Genomic DNA, 17,840 nt, shown 5'->3' with positions numbered 1-17,840 from the left:
GGGGCGATTATGGTATCTCGGTCGCCAATGAAACCGCCAAACGTACTCGATATACATGGGGTCCTTATCGAGTAAAAGGGTGGCTGGGGATTGCAAACAACATTGTGGCAATCATGTATTCCATCTTCATGATTTTCTTCGGATTCTGGCCATCAGTCGCACAGACAACTGCAGAAAACATGAACTATGCTGTGGTAGCGCTCGGCGTGGTTTCGATTGGAAGCATGGTGTATTATGTTGGCTGGGCACGAAAGCAGTACCGGGGTCCGATCGTCGAGGTCGAAGTTTCTGCTAACTGATGTAAATTAACAAACATTATCGGGTACGAAGCCAGGTAGCACTGTCGGAATCTGATATTAATAAGTCATGAGACGCGGCTGGAACATTCTGGTGACGCGGACTGCATCGTGGCTGCCCAGCGGCCAAGTTCGTGAGCATGTTCGTCAGTCAGGCCTCACGCGGGTATGAAGAAGCGGCAACAAAAGGATATGGATACTGATCAAGTTATTTGACAATGCTATATATTAATTCTCTTCAGGAAAAAAATGGGAAGAATACGAGAAAAAAAAAACCCCGTTCTGTCCAAATGCACGATATGGGTAAAACTCCCACATAGCCGCCCATGCCCTCCCATCCAGGTGTGGTATGCGTATGCTCAATGCTGACTGACCCACCTCCCAATCCATCCCAAGATGCAAAACGCCAGAACAAAACGAATGGGGAATATAGATTCGGACAATATTGGACACAGAAGGAGAATTCAACTTCTCGCTAAAGGAGAAGATTATCATGCGCCTCGTCGCTAAGACTTCTCAGAAATCGTAACCGTCTCTCAGACGCACTGAGGACACACCTCTCGTCCTCTTCTAAAGCGGACTCGCTCACCCACTCGTGGGGCAAATCACGATAATAGACAGGGCGTCCCCCGTCCAACGGCCGCTTGGCTGCCGCTGCAGCTGCGAACGATAAGCCATACTTCTGGCCCCACTGCCGCCGTTCAAACTCCATGAACCCCCCGAACACCTCGTCCGTGTTGGCAACCCAGATCGAGCTGCCATCAGGCGTGTAATCAGCCCCGCCGATCTCACCAAAAAAGTCGTGGACCTGACGAGTCTGGTACGTCTGGGCGTTGACGATGGAGATCCGGTCGGCTGGCTCACACATGAGAAGCGTTCGAGGACCTCCTCCGACCGGGGAGAACCGCAGAGACCGATAGCCCGCAACATCGGAATCGATCGTCTCCAGGGTACGCCACGTGCGCACATCCCAAATCTTCACCGTTTTGTCCTGGTTGCTCGTTGCGATGTGCAGCATGTCCGGAGACCAGGCACACGCAAAGCCAAAATCTTTATGCCCCCGCAGCGGCTGGATCGGCCGGCCCGTCTCCGCCTCAATGACCCACGCGACGGGAGAGTCGCCAATAACCACGCGAAGCCGGCCATCACTGGAGGTGTCCGTGCAGTTGATGGCACGAGACAGGGCGTGCTCCGCGACAAAAATGTTGGTCTCGCAGTCGAGGATGCGAAGGTGTTTGTCATTTGATGCAAACACCGCCACCGGAGACCGATTCGTGCGGTGCTGGATGATTTCAATATGGTTCGTGATCCCGTTGCGATCTCTCGTGACGAAGCCTTGGACATTGCCATCTTGCGTGCCATCAACATGCATGCAATACTCCCCACAGAATCCTCCAGCAATAGAAATGCCGAGTTTAGCCTTCATGGTGGAGATCTTCACCGGACCTTGAAACCCTGTTTCTGGCGATGGTTTCGACAGGTCGATCAAACACGTCAGATGATTGTACGTCGGGATCCACGAATACAGCCTCGATTCGTGAGAAAACTGGACGGTATTATGAGATGTGACGGACATGAGGTTTCGGAGTTGAAAGTGCTCGATCGTCGCTCGGCATTGCGTGTACATGGCCTTTTCTCGAAAGTAGAATTCTTCACAGGGGAGTTTCCTTTCGAACTACATTCACAGGTTAGCAACGGTCATGAGAGAAGAATAATGGTCAGAAGGTCGCGAACCCCGCTCGGCTTGTATTCCAGATTATGATACGAGGTGTACCACGCATCACGTAACGCCCGTGCATCCGCCCGATCAACCCGCAACTTCTCCCGCCAGGGGATCTGTTGAATATCATAAAAGTCGTGTTGGAAATCTGGAGGGCGAACAATCTTCTGCGGACGAATCCAATTCGCGACATTCGTAGCCTCAATTGACGGGCGAGGAACCTGAAGTCGCAGCGAACCTTTGAGCGAGCTGATGGAGGTTCGAGCGAGCCATTGCCGGATGAACTGCTCGATCGTGAGGTTCCGTTCGTGAGCTAAACAATCAACATGTCAGCAAACCTATGAAGTGAGACAGAGATCGGAAGGAGAAAAAAAAAACGTCTGTCTTACTCGATCCTTGCATTGGAGTTCCAAAGTGAGGATCTCCGTCAATTGGCTCCTCAGATTCAAAAGAGTCATGGTTGGCCGGACCTGCAGGCATAGGAAATCCCCATACGTCTGATTGTTGGGACACTGGCTGATAGAAAACATGTTGGTAAACATCGTGGTCCTCCATTCGCAGCGTGCTGTACGATTGTCTTATCTCATCTATATCATGCTCGTTGTCTCCCAGATAGAATTTCCTCGTGCCCTCTGGATCGCTGCCGTCATCCTCCGACTCGTCCCAGGATGACGATAGGGTGTCATAAATCAGTGAATCATAATCCTGAATGAGTTCACCGGCATTTTCATTCTCCGTATCTTCGGTAATAGCAACGTTATTCCCACCAGGCACGCTTTGGGCAAAATGAGGGAGAAAGGATTCCAGATCGGCATTATCGTTCATGTTGATAGAGGACACAGCGGCCTGCCCTGATTCGGGGACCTCAGCCATCTCCGAATCGGAGCCGAACCACTCAGCTGATACAGCAACAGCAGCTCCAGTAACTGAGGGATTATCTTCTTGCGGGGTAGTGACGTATGGACCGTGTGGGACTGCGAAACGTGGCGCGTCATCCGGTGTGCCATGTAAGGTATCGCTGTTGGGTCTCATTTGTGGTAGCTCTGGAGAATCCGGAGTGTTTGTACTCAAAAGGCTGTCATTCACAGGTTCTGAATTGTCCGGCGACCGTGCCGTAGAGGGCGAATATGGTATGTGAGATTCAATATTCGTGGGCGACATGAGAGCCGCACGAATACGGTCAAAACCCGATCCTAACGACTCCGTCATTTTCGACACAGTCAGAAAACCTCTGCGTAGTCGACGCTGACCGAATCTCTTGGTAATGTAAAAGCAGAACCGAGTTATTTAGTCTCGCAGACGGATAAGTGGAAGGCAAGCCGGGGCAGATCCGCGATTCATGCTCTCCCCTCCACCTTTGGGGTCGATCGGTCCCATACGCAACGCCCCATTCTTTCCCCTACGTTTCTTTTTCTTCCAGAAAAGAGCTCACTGCGAGTTGGGATCAAGAACCATACAGGCGGATCTTGATCCGGAAAGTTTCTGGCAGACACACCGGCCGCAATTCAGATATTGTTGCAGCTGTAAGCGACGGTCCGATCCGATCCGCGATGCCCACGGCCAAGGCAGAAATTCCAGGTCACTTCTGCAGTGTGGAATAATCCGAGTGGGCGGCACTGCGACGACCTCGGACAGGGATCCTACCACTCTAGTTAATTGGCACCCGCTGCAGCCACGCGTTCCTCCACAACCTACGCCCCCATGCCGTGGATTTCCTGCGTCGACAAGTCACGAGTGGAATCCGATCGGGACCGATCAGAGGAAGCGTTTTCCGCTGTTGTCGAATAGGCACCAGAGACCAGATGAAAGCTCCAAAGATACGTGATACACCACCCAAGACTCTGATCAATCCTCACAAGATAAGCTCCAGTGTGAGCATGCAGTGGTAAGATTGCGCAGCTAGTGGTACAATGCAGACCGTAGGAGCACAATATTGTTGGTAAGACGGTTGAGCAGTGAGGCGGTCAGCCTGACGCTTGATCGACTCAGCCAGCTTCCTTGCAAGCTATAGGGTAAGGTGACAAGGAATGAGGATTATTCCCTGCACGATAGCTGGAAGTATGAGAACAAGGACTAAGTGCAAGACGATATCATCAGCTTAAGATCGCACCATAAGAGAAGACCCCAGTGGCTATCTGATCGGGAACAAGCAACAAAGTCACGCCTGCTTATGGAGTACTTGGGTAGGATTGCGAGAGCAATTTCAGTCACATGTCGTATCACAGCTCGTTCGAGGAAATTCAAGTTGATGGGTCAACATCGATTTGCCATATGAAAGGCCAATCTTGAGGGTCCATGACACACGCAGGAAAAAGGTGCATAATAAGAAACTAAGGCTCGGAGATGTCACGGCGGCAAGTGCCAGTTCATGACGGGCGTCTTAGCTGGGGGAACCCGGCATCGCTGACAGCCTGCCAGATTCCAAGCAGCCTCCTCTATCGGCGGGGTAGCCGACAGAACAGTGACGGGTACCGGCGGGAAGCATGTGGGGTGGACAAATGCAGTGGACTGGGTTTACGGAGTAGAGGGGCATTGAGGCGGTGCAGCACGAGGAGGAATTGCGACTTACAACGTCCGTAGTGAAGAGAGACGACAAATTTAATTAAATTATTGCAGAAACGGGCGAGATGCAGAGTGCGGCTGAGAGCAGACCGCTGACAGAAATGCGAGAGGAGAGGAAAGACCGACAAGGAATGCGATCACCAGTATCTCTCCTCGTGCCGAGGGAGCTGTTTTCAGGGTGAACGGGAATAATGGATGGCCAAATGATGCGAGCTAAGTGAGAGAGTAGAGTGAGCAGCGAATCCCGTTGAATGTCACCGCTAGGCAAGGCGGGGAAGGAGCCGGGGAGAAGATCCTACGTGAATTTCAGCGCAGACCGAGCATGGAAAGCTGGGCCCGATCGCAATGAACCCCTGCCGAAGAAATTGAGATATACTGCTAGGTACCTGGTACCGGGGACCTGCCTAAGTAGTACTTACGGGTTGATGGTTCCAAGTTGATGGATGGAGATTGTTGGGCGAGCATGAGTGGGGGAAATATATTTCATGCAGCATCCACAATCGTCAAATCAACAAGCACAGCTTGATGCCATCATGGGTCTTGTCCGGAGTCTCCAATCTTGCTGACCTGGAATCGTTCAGTCAGCTCGCAGGGAGGAGACAGCAGGATGGTTAGGCATGCCCGGACCAACCCACCAAGTTGCTTCCTATCCCGGCCATCGGCGACCGCGTACCGCTTTGATGAGATTGACTCGCCGGAAAGGGAACAGCTTTTTTCCGGGGAGCTTGGTAAGCAACATCGGGTTGTCTCGGAAAATAAAATGATGACCAGGCAGTGAATACCCAACAGTAGTCACCACCTCCTCTGTAGGCAAATGTTCGATGGCACCTGCAGCCTGCGATCGAAAGGGAAAGGCCTCCAGGGGTGCTGCCAACTTCATCCAATACGAATCTTCAGACGACAGCCCGATGTGACAAGTCACAAAGAGGCAAGAATAGAAAAAGCAATACACACCCGTGGAAAAGACAGGATGCTGCTCCAGACAGTGATGTTTGGTACCATTTTGATCGGTCGCATGTCAAGACTCCTTTTCGCGCATCCTCATTGGCTCCTTCCATGAAGATTGCATTGCCTGCCCAGATAGATGGCCAGGTGCATGTGCCTACCGATCTGGTGGGGCCTAGTCCGCGAGACGGAAGAAGCACGAATGACCACGAGACGACAATGATACAATATGTATATTAGGTAGCTAAATACCAATGCTCATCACAAGAGATGTACAGTGGAAAAGAACACGACCACTCCCAGCAGTCAACGACAAAAGATACAAGATGATACCAGACATGCAATATCATTCCAAGAAAATGATAAAAAATATATCCATAAAAGATAAAAGAAAAGGCAGGAGGACGACTCCCGGGCGGGACAAGGCCCCCAACTAGTAGTCCGAATAGCCCTCGTACCCAGAGTGATATGACGAATATCCGCCGCCCGTCATGGGCGGCTGCGGCCACTGCCCCGCGTTGTTCCTGAGACGTCGGTCTGCAGAAAGGAAAAATGACAATGTCAGTGAAGCAGTTCCAAAAATGAAAGGAAACTTGAGCCATACCCTTTTCAAAGTCACGCCATCGCTTCATGGTGATCTTGGTATGATCAAATTCACCCTCTCCATCGCCGTGACCGTCCTTACCCGACTTATCCCCGGCCGTCTGGCGCGTGTCACCCCAGCTGAAATCGTCAAATTTCCAGTAGGCGTACGTCGGAAGGACAAAGTTCCAGATGGGCAACGAGGCCAGATAGATCAACATCCATACGACATAAACCAACCGATGAGCCGTCACGACAATCAGCACTCCGGGCAGACCCAGAATGAGGCCAAGAAGCACCAGAGGGATAATCTGAACGGGCTGCCTGATAATGGAGATAATCACGACATAGAAGGTGAAACTGATGGCCGCGGGCAAGACCAGGGTACCGACGAGCTCGATGAAGACAACGAACTGCATGCTGAAGCAAAAAGTACCGCACAAATCCCGCACCAGCACCAGCTCGAAGAGGTTGTGGACGGTACTGTTGATCCACCGACGACGCTGGGAGAGAAGCACCTTGAACTTGTCCGGCACGGTCGTTTTACAGACCGCCTGTGGGACAAAGACCTGCTTCCGCTTGGGGAACGTTTTGAGCATGAGCGTGGTCAGGTACCGATCCTCACCCAACAGAAGCAGGTTCTTCTTATGTAGGGTGTCGACGACATTCTCCGAGTAGTGCTCAACAATGTCGGGGTTAGCCAAGATCGGGACCCAGTAGTTCTGGCCTCCCTTGGGCGCCTTGATCCGGTACATGGAGAAACATCCCGGAAGACAGGTCACACCACCAAAAACAGATTCAAACGCCTTGGCCTGATGGTGGGAAATAAAGTATCTAGGATTGTGTCAGCCTAGAAGCAAAAAGACAATAGGAGGGAAAAAAAAGGAAAGAAAAAACAAGAGAGACAGAGAGAGATAGAGAGAGAAAGGGGTTGGTAACGTACTCAAAAACTTGGATCATGGTCACCCAGCTATCTGCCTTGTTGGCAATCTTCGTTTCACCGCACAGACCCATAATCTCAGGATCCTTCACCATGGCGGAGACCATGTGCGTCAGACTGTCCGGGAACACCTTGGTATCGGCATCTACCATCAGGACCATTTCGTAGAAATCCGGCGAGATGCCCGTGATGTTCCACAGACCGTTGAACATCTCATACTCCAGCTCCGTCATCCGCTCGTCAAACATGACTTTTTGCAAGAACGACATCAGGATGATCTGGCTGTCCCGCTTGCCACGGTTGCCGGGCTTGGATTGCGTGGCCTCTTCCGGGGTACCGCATTTGACAACGACCATCATCGGCACGCGCTGTTGCTTCTCTGGTGGCACGATCGACGTCTCGCCGTAGTCGTAGAATCCCGCGTAAACCTTGGCCATATTATGTCTCTTCGATCCGGTGGCAACAGCGACATACGAGTATGGTTGCACTTCCTCGGGAGGGATGGAAAAATCGCGCATCATTCCTAGGACAATATCTGGGGTCGACACGTCCTCGCCTTTGCCCTTGATTAATCCATCACAGATGACGATGATGGTCTTGTGGCTGTTGGGGTAATCCGTCATGGCGATCGAGTCCAGTGTCGTCCGAATGCCTTCCTCACCTTCGGAATAACAGGTCACGAGACACAGGGTGTGAGCTAACGGGAAACCAAACGGCTGCCAGTCCGGCGGTGGCTGGGGAATAACAGCTTCGTGGATGAATCCCCCGGGACCTTCATTGGAACCAACGAAAGTCGATTGCCGTTGATCAGTTCCCGACAACATCAAGCTTGTCCGGCTGTCCGCGGGATTGTGACGGGACATGCCATCTGCACTCACGCTGCCTCCACTACTGTTCTGACCGAGCTTGTAAATGGACGTGGACGCCGTGGGAACCAGACGCGATGTGGAATTCTGGCTGGCCATCGTTGTTGGTTGCTGGCGCATCTTGCCACCACCCACGGCATAGGGGCTGGAAAATCGAGATGTGGTGGGAAAGAAGCTCGCCCGTTTACTGACCCGATCAGGCACGGGAGGGTCTGTGAGACGAGGTCCGGGTCGATAGATGTCGTTCGACCAGTCTTCGATCTGCTGGGCACGCATCTTGGGATCCGAGGACATACTCGTCCGGGATGGGGCATATTTGCGCGACAGGAACCATTGGAAGATAAGGGCCATGACGAACTTGGCCACGACAATGGACAAGATGAAGGTCAGCGACACGTACAGAACCACTTTCGAAGCGATACAGCCCACCGTCTCGGTGTCGATGGAGCCGACTTTGATGATCTGGGAGAGGCACTTTCCGATCTGCTTATCAGCCGCGGACTGGAAGGCGTACGTAACGTCCGTACCCCGAACGTCGGGGTTCAACCGCAGTTCATCAAAGCGGGATGGGTACGACACCTGAGAGGTGTTGAACCACCGTAGGAGGTCGAGATCCAGAACGTCTCCGGAGTACACCATGAGGTTCCGGCTCTTGTTCTTCAAGTCATCCCACGTGAAGTAGACATCGCCAGAGGAGCGCAGGCTGTAGAAGGCGTTGCGTGCATCGCCCGAGAGGTGACACGCATACCCCAGATAATATGGTATCGTCAAATTAGGCTCACTGGAGCCATCTTGGTTGAACGCATGACAGGGGAAATACCAAGCGAGGTCGCCATTACTGTTGGTGGGGACATCAGAACCCGGGGCGAGAGTGATGAGCCCCTTGCAGGCGCCATTGACATTCTGGAAGAAAAAACTGCCATCCTGACCACCGAACTTATGCGGCAGGTCGTAGAGAACGTTGGCGCCGCCGGGAATGCCGGCTGCGGCCGGATGCTTGGACTCGGACAGATCGTAGGCTTGACCGTGGAAGATCATGTAACCTCTGCCCACCTGGTTGACCTGAAGACGGACCGGGGGCGTGCCACAGACCACTTCGGTGAAACCAAAAGTCAAAAAGCCGACAAACGTACAGATGAGCAAGATGACTCCAATAAGCCCCATTTTCTCACGCCAGGCTCGACGCTGCGCCTTGTTGGGCATACCGAAACATTTGAGGATGAAGTCGGGAGCCCAGAACGTGACGATGGCGCAGTAGGTATACCACAAGCTGGGGGGACGAATCTGCTCCGTGGCCTTCTGGCGCCGCTTTCCATGCGCGCTCGATGTTCTGCGAGACAACTTCCGTCTCTCCCGCTTGTTTGTCGGCGTCCGCTCGACCCGCTCCATCGGCTCGTTCAGATTACCATGTGCCCCGTAGAGGTCGCCCTTTCGGTCACCCTTCAAGTCGGAACTGTCCGTACTGCCTGTCTCGGGCTCCCCGTGACCCTCGACGACTGGATCGTTCCCGGTCGTAGACGGATACGTGGCCATGTTCTGAGCATGCTGTCGATATAGGTAGTTGGGGTGATCTCGATCGATTCGATTTCTCTCTGGACGGACCAAATGTCGCTTTCGACCCGGGGACGTCGTTTCCGCTTGCTCTGCATCTCGGGGACCTGCCGCGCCAACGGACGAAGTTGAGGGCTGATGACTATGACCTTGAGGGGAATAGGGCGAAGAAGGGATGTCTGTATATGCGCCCGTTTCGATATCACGGCGACGTCGTCTCGCGGACTCCCGAAACCCAGGTTGGGGTTCTTCGTGCCGGGATGGTGCGTTCGCTGGTCTTTGGGGCAGGGACATGTTGTATTCTTCTTCTAGATGATGGCGCCGAGACTGTTAATAATCCTTGCCAGCATTCCACGGTACGCGGCCGACATACCACGTTGGTCGTCAAACCATCCAAGGCGTGGGATGCCAAAAATAGATTCCCGTATCGATAATGCCTCCCAATCGCACCGTTATGACATCGATGTATCTCTGCCGTGCAGGCTCGCGACCGGACCAGAAGATTCGTATTCCTTGTAGTATCCCCTTTCACGAAAACCACCAGCCACTTTCTGCGGGCAATCGAAGGAAGAAACAAGGAAATTAAACGAGGCGGACGGCGATTTTAACCGCCAGAAGATGGAATGTAGGATGATGGAGATGTCGAAAGAAGAGGAGGGTCGAGGTTCGCCCGACCGGTCACTCTGGGCGATCTCCCTTTTGGGTGAAGCGACGGCAAGAAGGATTGAAAGCGAGCGACGAGAATAAGCCTCAGGCACCTGAGCGAGCGGCAGTAGTTAGAGAGAAGGGATAGATTCCTTCCGAAGGTGCCTGGCTGGGAGGATGTAACGCAGGAGTTCTGGAAAGACAGGCCAGGCCACCAAGGCCAGGTCAGGTCACGTTGAGGGGGGCAAAGACAGGGACCGGAGTGAGACAAACAGCACTTTACTGCACGGAGACTTGTCCTCAGGGGGCTTAGCTAGTCAAGATTTAGTATCGTACATGCACATCATGGGGGATTTTAGGCGAGAAAAGAGCGATTTTCATTATTCGCTAGGGTCGCAGAATTACAGACACAATGTACGGAGTAAAGGAGTCGTTTCTCGCATTCTCTTTTATTATTAGTGTTCCTATTATCCTTTGGCTGTTACTGTTGTGCTAGCAACCCTGTCAGGTGCGCCCCGGAGCCTTCCCCAGTAACGAACGGGGGGAGGGGAGCAACACCCACAAATGGAAGCCCACCTCGTAAAAGTTCCCAGGATAGAACGCTAAGCCGCGATCGCGCCTTTTCGAGGACTATCAGTGGCTCATCCCGGCATGGTGGGGTTGGCCAGCAAGACATTGCCAAGTGATGGGCTGCCATGGGCACGCCCTGACTGAGCATCTTGTTTTATTATTATTTGCAGTCACTGTCAGTCGTCGCTGTCGTTTCCGTCGTCCGTAGAATCGCCGCGAAGGCCACGGCTGCGCGCGAGGCCCCTTCTAATTGGCCGCCTACAGCCGTGCAGTCACCTGACCAGCGCGACCACGGCGCCTGCTGGATACGGGGCTCCAGTCGTTCCAAGCAGCCCCTTCTATTTTGGGCAACAACCACCCGCCGATGATGCAAGAAGAAATTGCGGCTCCTGTGGCCTAGTTTGGCGTGCATTTGCCATACTCTGTACTCCGTACAAACAACCGCCTTCCAACTAGCCCCAGCAAGATCCTAAGGGATCGATGCGCACAATTTCCTGCTTTTCCTCAACGTTCTCTTTGCTTCCTGTCTTCGCTAATTACTGCGTACCGTACTATTCTCTGTGATTAGTAAGCAAGGCGCCGAGGTGCAACCGCCAAGCCAAGGAATAAATAAGCAAGGAAGAATAATAATAATACGACAACGGACAGCTCTAATATATACCACTTGGATAGCCAGAGTCAGCCTTTTTGACAAGCCAGATCTCTCTCTCTCTCTCTCTCTCTTGCTTCTAACGTGCTCCCAGATTAGACGGTTCCCTACTGGGTAACAGGGACTCCGTACCTAGGTACAGCACCAAGTTGTTGCAACACAGGGTGTGTAAGCCAAAAAAAAAAAGCAGAAGAATCAATACACTTTCCGTGTACGTGTTTCCCATCAGATTCTCTTGTCTCTCCAGAGTACTCTATCCTGTAATCAGCGATCACTTTACGTATGTCGAGTATTCACTCACCGCGCGAAGATCAAGCAATTTGTTGACGAAAACACTGCCTGCAGATGCATTGATTGGGGCATTTTTCCATAACATCACGACACCACTCGAGTGTTCCATGGTGCCACTGTCCCCTGTCATGACCCTTATGCGGCTCCATTGCCATGCGTATCGCGATGGGAGTCGATTACGAGTGACATCATCTGCGGATACAATAGTTTTGTCGATCATAATAGGTCGAGCAGGGAACCGTTAATGGTAAACTCGGTCTCCCGAGGTCGTCAGCCTGCCCCCAAAGATGGTATGGCCCGTCCGGGAGAGAAGGCCAAAATAAAAATATGGTTAAAAGACAGCCGCGCGGAATAATAGGGCTGATATCATCATTATCACAGCGATCATAGATCGAAGGATGTGAGTGATAGCAGGTCAAACCGATCATCGATGACCCATGGCAGCCTTGGCAGGCAGGGACAGACCCTCAAAGGCTAACTGATCCCTGGCGCCGATGGCATCTGTGGGGAACCAGTGAACATTATTCATTGGCATGTGCATCTGATTAGTGCTCTGTCCGGGTGTGCGGACTACTCTGTATTACGGTGGTAAATTACACGGTACCGTCCGACCGGATGTGTCTCCGAAAAATTGTCCAAGTCACCACGCAGTAGCTAAGCGATGTCGATTTGCCCTTCGGTGTGGCTCAGCACGTCACTATCACTATAATTAGGGGACGACGACAGCCTTGTCGTAAGACATCTGCAGTCTTACGCCGCCGCGTGTCTCTACGTCCCTTGGATAGGGTTTGGAGGCAAACTCAGCCTGCGGTCAGGAGAAATGCTGGAGGCAAAACCATGAAGAGCAAAAATTTAAAAAAAAAATCATAGCCCCTCACGATTCAGCAATTAGGTAGCACGCAGAGCAATACGAATTCGATGTGGCCCGAAGGACGAGTGGGATCCCACTGCTTACGGGTCTTGGCCTTCAGAGCCACTCAAGAACATGATGCCAGCCATGTGCATTCAGACGGACAGAGAGCGCTTGAGAATCCTTCGTGTGCCGCTGTTGCTGCCTTTCTCTTTTTGATTCTTTTTTTCTAGCTCTATTTCTTACCTCCCATCGTCGTCGCTACTCGCGAGTCAACTCCATACGACAAGCGAACAATGCATGGAGAAGAGGCTTATTAGATGTAGACTAGCAGTGTCTCCAAACAACGGCACGGTACGGAGTAGTAGCAGAACAATAAAGGGGCATGGGAAGTCTGTGATATTGCTGCCCCCCCTTTTTTTTGCTCCCAGAGCTCCTTGTCATCTCTTGTATCAATTGGATCTGCTCTCAGTGAAGCCATCTGCCGTGGAGGCTAGCAGGGTGTTTTTGAAGCAAGAATAGCTCTGGTGGGTATTAACTTCCACAGCCGGATCCAGATCGGTCGTTACTTCCGCATTGCCTCTGCTGAGCACAAGTCGAGTGTGCAGGCAACAATTGATATTCCCATCGAACATGTCTCTAAAAGGATTTTGAACGGCTTTAGTTTGGTTATGAGTGATTGTTCATGAATAATTGGTGGTCTAAAAAGGCACGTCAGCGATCGCATCAGCGCCAATCTGACCGAGTATCGGCTGGCACATCATTTCCGGACAGTGGAGCAGGCAGCGCGCTTGGCAGCCAGGAGAACAGACAAGCCAGAGGCAGAGGCAGGCTTGTGCACATCTCCCACTTATGAACTCGGTGCCTACCTAATTTACTCCATGCGGATGGCGCAAGTTCAGTACCTGAGGAATCCTAGGTACTCCCAACAGAGGATGTCTTAAGTCAACCAGCCACCACCCCTCGCCAGATCATTCCATTCCTTTGCTGCACACCGGTTGCATGCGCCGGTATTGTCTAAGAATAAAACAGTAACACTAGCTGCAGACTTGCAGGCCCTCAGTTTGGCTGCAAGAGCTAAACTTAGACCTTTTTTTTTGGTATTGGTCAATCTGATCCCCGGCCGAACCGGACATCGGGGTTTTGGCGCTCAGCTTTTGCTCCGCAGCCCAAAAAGACAACCTCATCGCGTTGGCCCTCGAGTTTCGACATCCCCTCCGAAGCGCTCTGGCAAGAGAGGGGGAAACTAAGGGTGATCGAGTGTCTGAAAGAAAAAGGAGAGAATCTCGACAGCCCAAGGGGAGGAGGTTCTCAGTGGGTGCTGGTCAGACTGGGTACCTTTACAGGTGAGGGTGTTCCGTTCGTACCTCAATTCTTCTTCCCTCTCAATTGCAGTCCATTCGAAGATTGTTAGTGCGTGTGGAATTGGATGAGAGGACCTGGATTGCTGGTCACACTCTGCTGCCATTGCATCGAAGACAGTGGATTAATCATGTCCTTTACACAGGTAGTCACCACCCGGCAGCATTCCCTGTCACAGTAACCATTCCTCCCCCCGCACCGCCTCTTGTTGGTTTCGCAGCCTTGATGAACGCCCAGACGACGGCGCGTATCGCTGCAGATATCAGATTTTGTTTTCAAGCACACTACCTGGCCGACAATACAGAAGTGACTGTGCTTGCTTTATGATCTAGAACCGTTTTCAATACCAGACGCACCCCGACCGACCGTGATTCTTGTTGTGGACTGCGACCTAGCGAGTGACCAAAGAACCTGATTCATACGCTCGAGATGGCCAGTCCAGATACAGACGCATTTCGCCCGCCCATCTCCCCTCCACCACCTGTCTACCTTCGATCTTCTCCTCCTCCGCCGACTCCGCCGGGTGCAGAACAGGCATCGCCCAAATCCAAACAGCCAGCGATCCGCAGAAAACCCGTTCCAACTGCTCAGATACAGGTCGATGGGAATGCCTTGAAGATCGACAACTCCTCGGAGATTCCCGACGCCCACAACTCATCGTCTTCCCTCGTTGATGCGCTGTCGAATATGGACATCTCCCACCAGATGGAACAGGGGTCCGATGCCGCCAATTTAACCGAATTCCCTCCTCGAAGGGATTCTATCCCACCTATACAGCTCCCTCAACCTCTTACGAACAGACACACCTCTGCCAGCACGGGTTCTTGGTCATTAGTAGGTTCGAACGAGAATGATGATGGCCAGAAGCGGGAATCTACTGTTGGACAGGACACATCCAGTAAAAGTCCGCATCTGTCCAACTCGTCCGACGCCAGTCTGGATAGCGCGGCACAGCCAATGGAATACCAACCTCTGCAGTACCACCATCAGACCTTCCCCGAGGGGTCCGCCGGTCGAAAAGCCTCGGGACCGATTGGGACGTATTCCGGTTCGTCCTCCGCGGAGCATCTCGCCTCTTCGAACCAACATCTGGCTCCGGGGCGGGCCAGTTACGCAGGGCCGGGGATTCCCCGACCAACTTCTGCGTATTCCTCCACATCCGATCTTGCGGGCCGTGGACGCACTCGCTCGCCAAATCAGTCCCCCGGTGTGCATACGCGTGCGCCGTCCTCCCACTCTGGGGCATCTCCTGATGTCCGGCCGATGTCGTCCTTCGTCGACCTCCTCACTGCCTCGTATCCGCAGCCATCGCCGTCTCCTGCCGGCCTCAACAATGACCATCTGCGCATGTCGCTTGGGAACAATGTGTCTCTGCTGAGCCACAAGCAGACGTTCGAAATGTACCTGGCCAACGTCAAGAAGACCAACGATCCTGCGGTTCAGTATGAGTTTGCAGTCTTCATGGTCAATGCAATCCAAGAGATGAAGGACTTGGACGATGGTGCGAGTACGGTATCCGGGGATAAAGATCCCGACGTCACACGAGCACGTCTGCTCTCCGAGGCTAAATCTATTCTTCAGCGGCTTGCCGATCGAAGCTATCCCTATGCACAGTACTATCTGGCGGACGGCTACGCGTCGGGACTCTTTAACAAAGGGAAGGAAGACTATGACCGCGCGTTGCCTCTCTTCGTCGCGGCCAGCAAGCACGGGCACGCTGAGGCCGGTTACCGGGCAGGGTTGTGCAACGAGTTCGGCTGGGGATGCAGGGTCGATGGTTCGAAGGCAGCGCAGTTCTACCGCCAAGCAGCTTCTAAGAACCACCCGGGAGCGATGCTGCGTCTTGGTCGTGCGTGTCTGTCAGGCGACATGGGTCTGGGCAAACGCTACCGCGAAGGCGTGAAGTGGTTGAAACGCGCCGCCGAGGCGGCAGATTTCCAGTACAACTCCGCTCCGTACGAGCTCGGACTCTTGCATGAGACGGGATTCGGCGACGATGTCTTCCCCGACCCATCTTATGCTGCGCAGCTTTTCACGAAGTCGGCCGAATTGGGCCATGTGGAAGCGAGCTACCGGCTGGGGGATGCGTACGAGCATGGCAAGCTCAACTGTCCTCGCGATCCCGCACTCAGCATTCATTTCTATACCGGGGCAGCACAGAAGGGGCATCCGTTAGCGATGATGGCTCTGTGTGCGTGGTATCTGGTCGGCGCAGAACCGGTCTTGGAGAAGGACGAGAACGAGGCGTATGAGTGGGCCCGGCAGGCTGCAGAATTAGGTAGGTTGCATCTATACTAATAGGTACTCTGGTGGACAATTCTGACATATACAGGCCTCGCCAAGGCGCAATATGCTGTTGGCTATTTCACGGAGATGGGCATTGGCTGTCGTCGCGATCCTCTTGAAGCCAACGTGTGGTACGTCAAAGCGGCCGACCAAGGCGACGAAAGAGCGAAGCATCGACTGGCAGCGATCCAGGCGGCGTCGGAGGGCGCCGATCCAAAGAAGGCAGCAGCAGGCGCCATTGGAGGCAAAGATAAGCGAAAAGCGAAGGGTGAGTGAAGCCGCTGAGACACAGTTTGGGAAAGTGGGCTAACAATGATACTCAGACGGCGAGAAGAGTACAAAAAAGCGATTTGGCCTGTTCTAATTGAAGCTGGGTTGCCAACAAAATGTTATGCCGTGGTCTCGATACGCGATCTCCCAGATCACAAGTCACGGCGCATCATCATCTCCAAATCTAATTGTCTTCTCCTCGGCAACTTCGAACCCATGAATCAGCGCCGAGCCAGTGGGTTATCTACCTATTTGACGCCGCGTACACTACCCAAGTCGTTATCCGTTCTGAGAGATTTCACTTCGCCTCGACCGCGCCTGCGGTGGTAATACGCTTTCCTCTATTAATCTCCTTTTCCTCGAGCAGCACATATCCCTACGCCCATGCAGCCTTGTCTTTGTATTTATCACCATTTCTTCTTGCTTGTTCTATGGGGGGAAAAAGACAAGAGAAAAATATCTTTCACAGTTTTCTCCTTTTTCTTTTCTTTTCTTTTCTTTTTTTGGCGACGAATAATCGACATAGAAGTCGATGTCTATATTGATGGAGAGGGACGGCAAGTCATCGACATCATGCATCCAAGCGTTGTCTCCGGCGGCATATCATCTCGTTGTTTACTCTTCACTCTCTGTTTCTTCATTCCAACTCCAACCTTCCTGGAGAAGAGAGCATGCATGTCAGAGACTGGTGTCTTTTCTCTTCTCTCTCTCTCTCTCTCTCTTTCTCTCTTTTTTTTTTCTTTTTTTTTTGCATTTGTGTTTCACTGATGCCATTATCTCATTTCCTCGTCTTAAGGCTGACACCCCACCCACCGGAGCGTTTCTATCTAATTCTTCTTCTTTTACTACCTACTTAATTCCCTCCTCACGATTATTGATTGGTTGGTCTCTTTGCCTGCAACCCGGAGTCTGTTCTGCAATTTTTTTTTGTTTCTCTGGCGTTATCTGTTTTGTTCTATTTAACTGGATCGGGGAAAATGTGCATGATCTTTTTTTTTTGTTTTTCATTTTATTTGATTTGATCCTGTTGTTTATTTTTTGCACATGTAGCTAGGTCCATTGCCATCGAGAACTTCAGATATTAATATATTAATATCGAAAGTCAATAGCGGGTGGGTGGATGGACGGTTAAAAAGAATAGGAGTGAAGTGAGTGAGTGATCTGATCGTGTCCAAACATACCCCCAAATTAAATGAATGGATGAATAAATAAATATTTATCAGCTTAACTGTCTAGACCGCGTGCTTAAGGCCTAGCTATTCTCAGGGAGCGTACCTCGCTCAATCGTTTCTTTCCTATGCACATATAGATATATATATATCCGTGTATGAGGACCCTCCCTCTCTCCCTTCCCCAACTTCTCCACCCACCATCAATTAATCGATGACTCCTCATTTCATGCTAAGAAGGATATACGACGTCATCCGTCCATTCTGGGTATATTGATCCTTTATC

At 52.1% G+C, this 17,840-nt stretch overlaps 6 protein-coding genes across 6 annotated transcripts; 3 read left to right on the top strand and 3 right to left on the bottom strand.

The window, feature by feature from the left end:
- Positions 1-771: 771 nt before the first annotated feature.
- Positions 772-3,225, bottom strand: VTN77DRAFT_5096 (uncharacterized protein; the record flags this gene model as incomplete). Its single annotated transcript, XM_069421227.1, has 3 exons — positions 772-1,971; positions 2,031-2,329; positions 2,406-3,225. 3 exons carry the CDS (start codon positions 3,223-3,225, stop codon positions 772-774), a joined length of 2,319 nt encoding a protein of 772 aa, XP_069277090.1.
- A 130-nt stretch (positions 3,226-3,355) lies between these two features.
- VTN77DRAFT_5095 (uncharacterized protein) lies at positions 3,356-3,841 on the top strand (the record flags this gene model as incomplete). The annotated part of the gene is made up of 1 exon (XM_069421226.1): positions 3,356-3,841. The coding sequence occupies one exon, from the start codon at positions 3,356-3,358 to the stop codon at positions 3,839-3,841; it is 486 nt and encodes a 161-aa protein (XP_069277089.1).
- Positions 3,842-4,623: 782 nt separating this feature from the next.
- On the bottom strand, positions 4,624-5,072 carry VTN77DRAFT_5094 (uncharacterized protein; the record flags this gene model as incomplete). Its single annotated transcript, XM_069421225.1, has 3 exons — positions 4,624-4,791; positions 4,878-4,931; positions 4,998-5,072. 3 exons carry the CDS (start codon positions 5,070-5,072, stop codon positions 4,624-4,626), a joined length of 297 nt encoding a protein of 98 aa, XP_069277088.1.
- Positions 5,073-5,956: 884 nt separating this feature from the next.
- Positions 5,957-9,756, bottom strand: VTN77DRAFT_5093 (uncharacterized protein; the record flags this gene model as incomplete). The annotated part of the gene is made up of 3 exons (XM_069421224.1): positions 5,957-6,060; positions 6,128-6,939; positions 7,049-9,756. The coding sequence occupies 3 exons, from the start codon at positions 9,754-9,756 to the stop codon at positions 5,957-5,959; spliced, it is 3,624 nt and encodes a 1,207-aa protein (XP_069277087.1).
- Positions 9,757-14,258: 4,502 nt separating this feature from the next.
- Positions 14,259-16,479, top strand: VTN77DRAFT_5092 (uncharacterized protein; the record flags this gene model as incomplete). Its single annotated transcript, XM_069421223.1, has 3 exons — positions 14,259-16,107; positions 16,162-16,383; positions 16,439-16,479. 3 exons carry the CDS (start codon positions 14,259-14,261, stop codon positions 16,477-16,479), a joined length of 2,112 nt encoding a protein of 703 aa, XP_069277086.1.
- Positions 16,480-16,929: 450 nt separating this feature from the next.
- On the top strand, positions 16,930-17,439 carry VTN77DRAFT_5091 (uncharacterized protein; the record flags this gene model as incomplete). Its single annotated transcript, XM_069421222.1, has 1 exon — positions 16,930-17,439. The coding sequence occupies one exon, from the start codon at positions 16,930-16,932 to the stop codon at positions 17,437-17,439; it is 510 nt and encodes a 169-aa protein (XP_069277085.1).
- Between the last annotated feature and the right edge of the window lie 401 nt (positions 17,440-17,840).

The sequence above is a fragment of the Rasamsonia byssochlamydoides genome, assembly GCF_041956645.1.
Source record: "Rasamsonia byssochlamydoides strain NRRL 3658 unplaced genomic scaffold VTN77scaffold_37, whole genome shotgun sequence".
In the NCBI taxonomy this organism is placed as follows: Eukaryota; Fungi; Ascomycota; class Eurotiomycetes; order Eurotiales; family Trichocomaceae; genus Rasamsonia; species Rasamsonia byssochlamydoides.
This window is presented reverse-complemented; position numbering and strand designations above follow the sequence as displayed.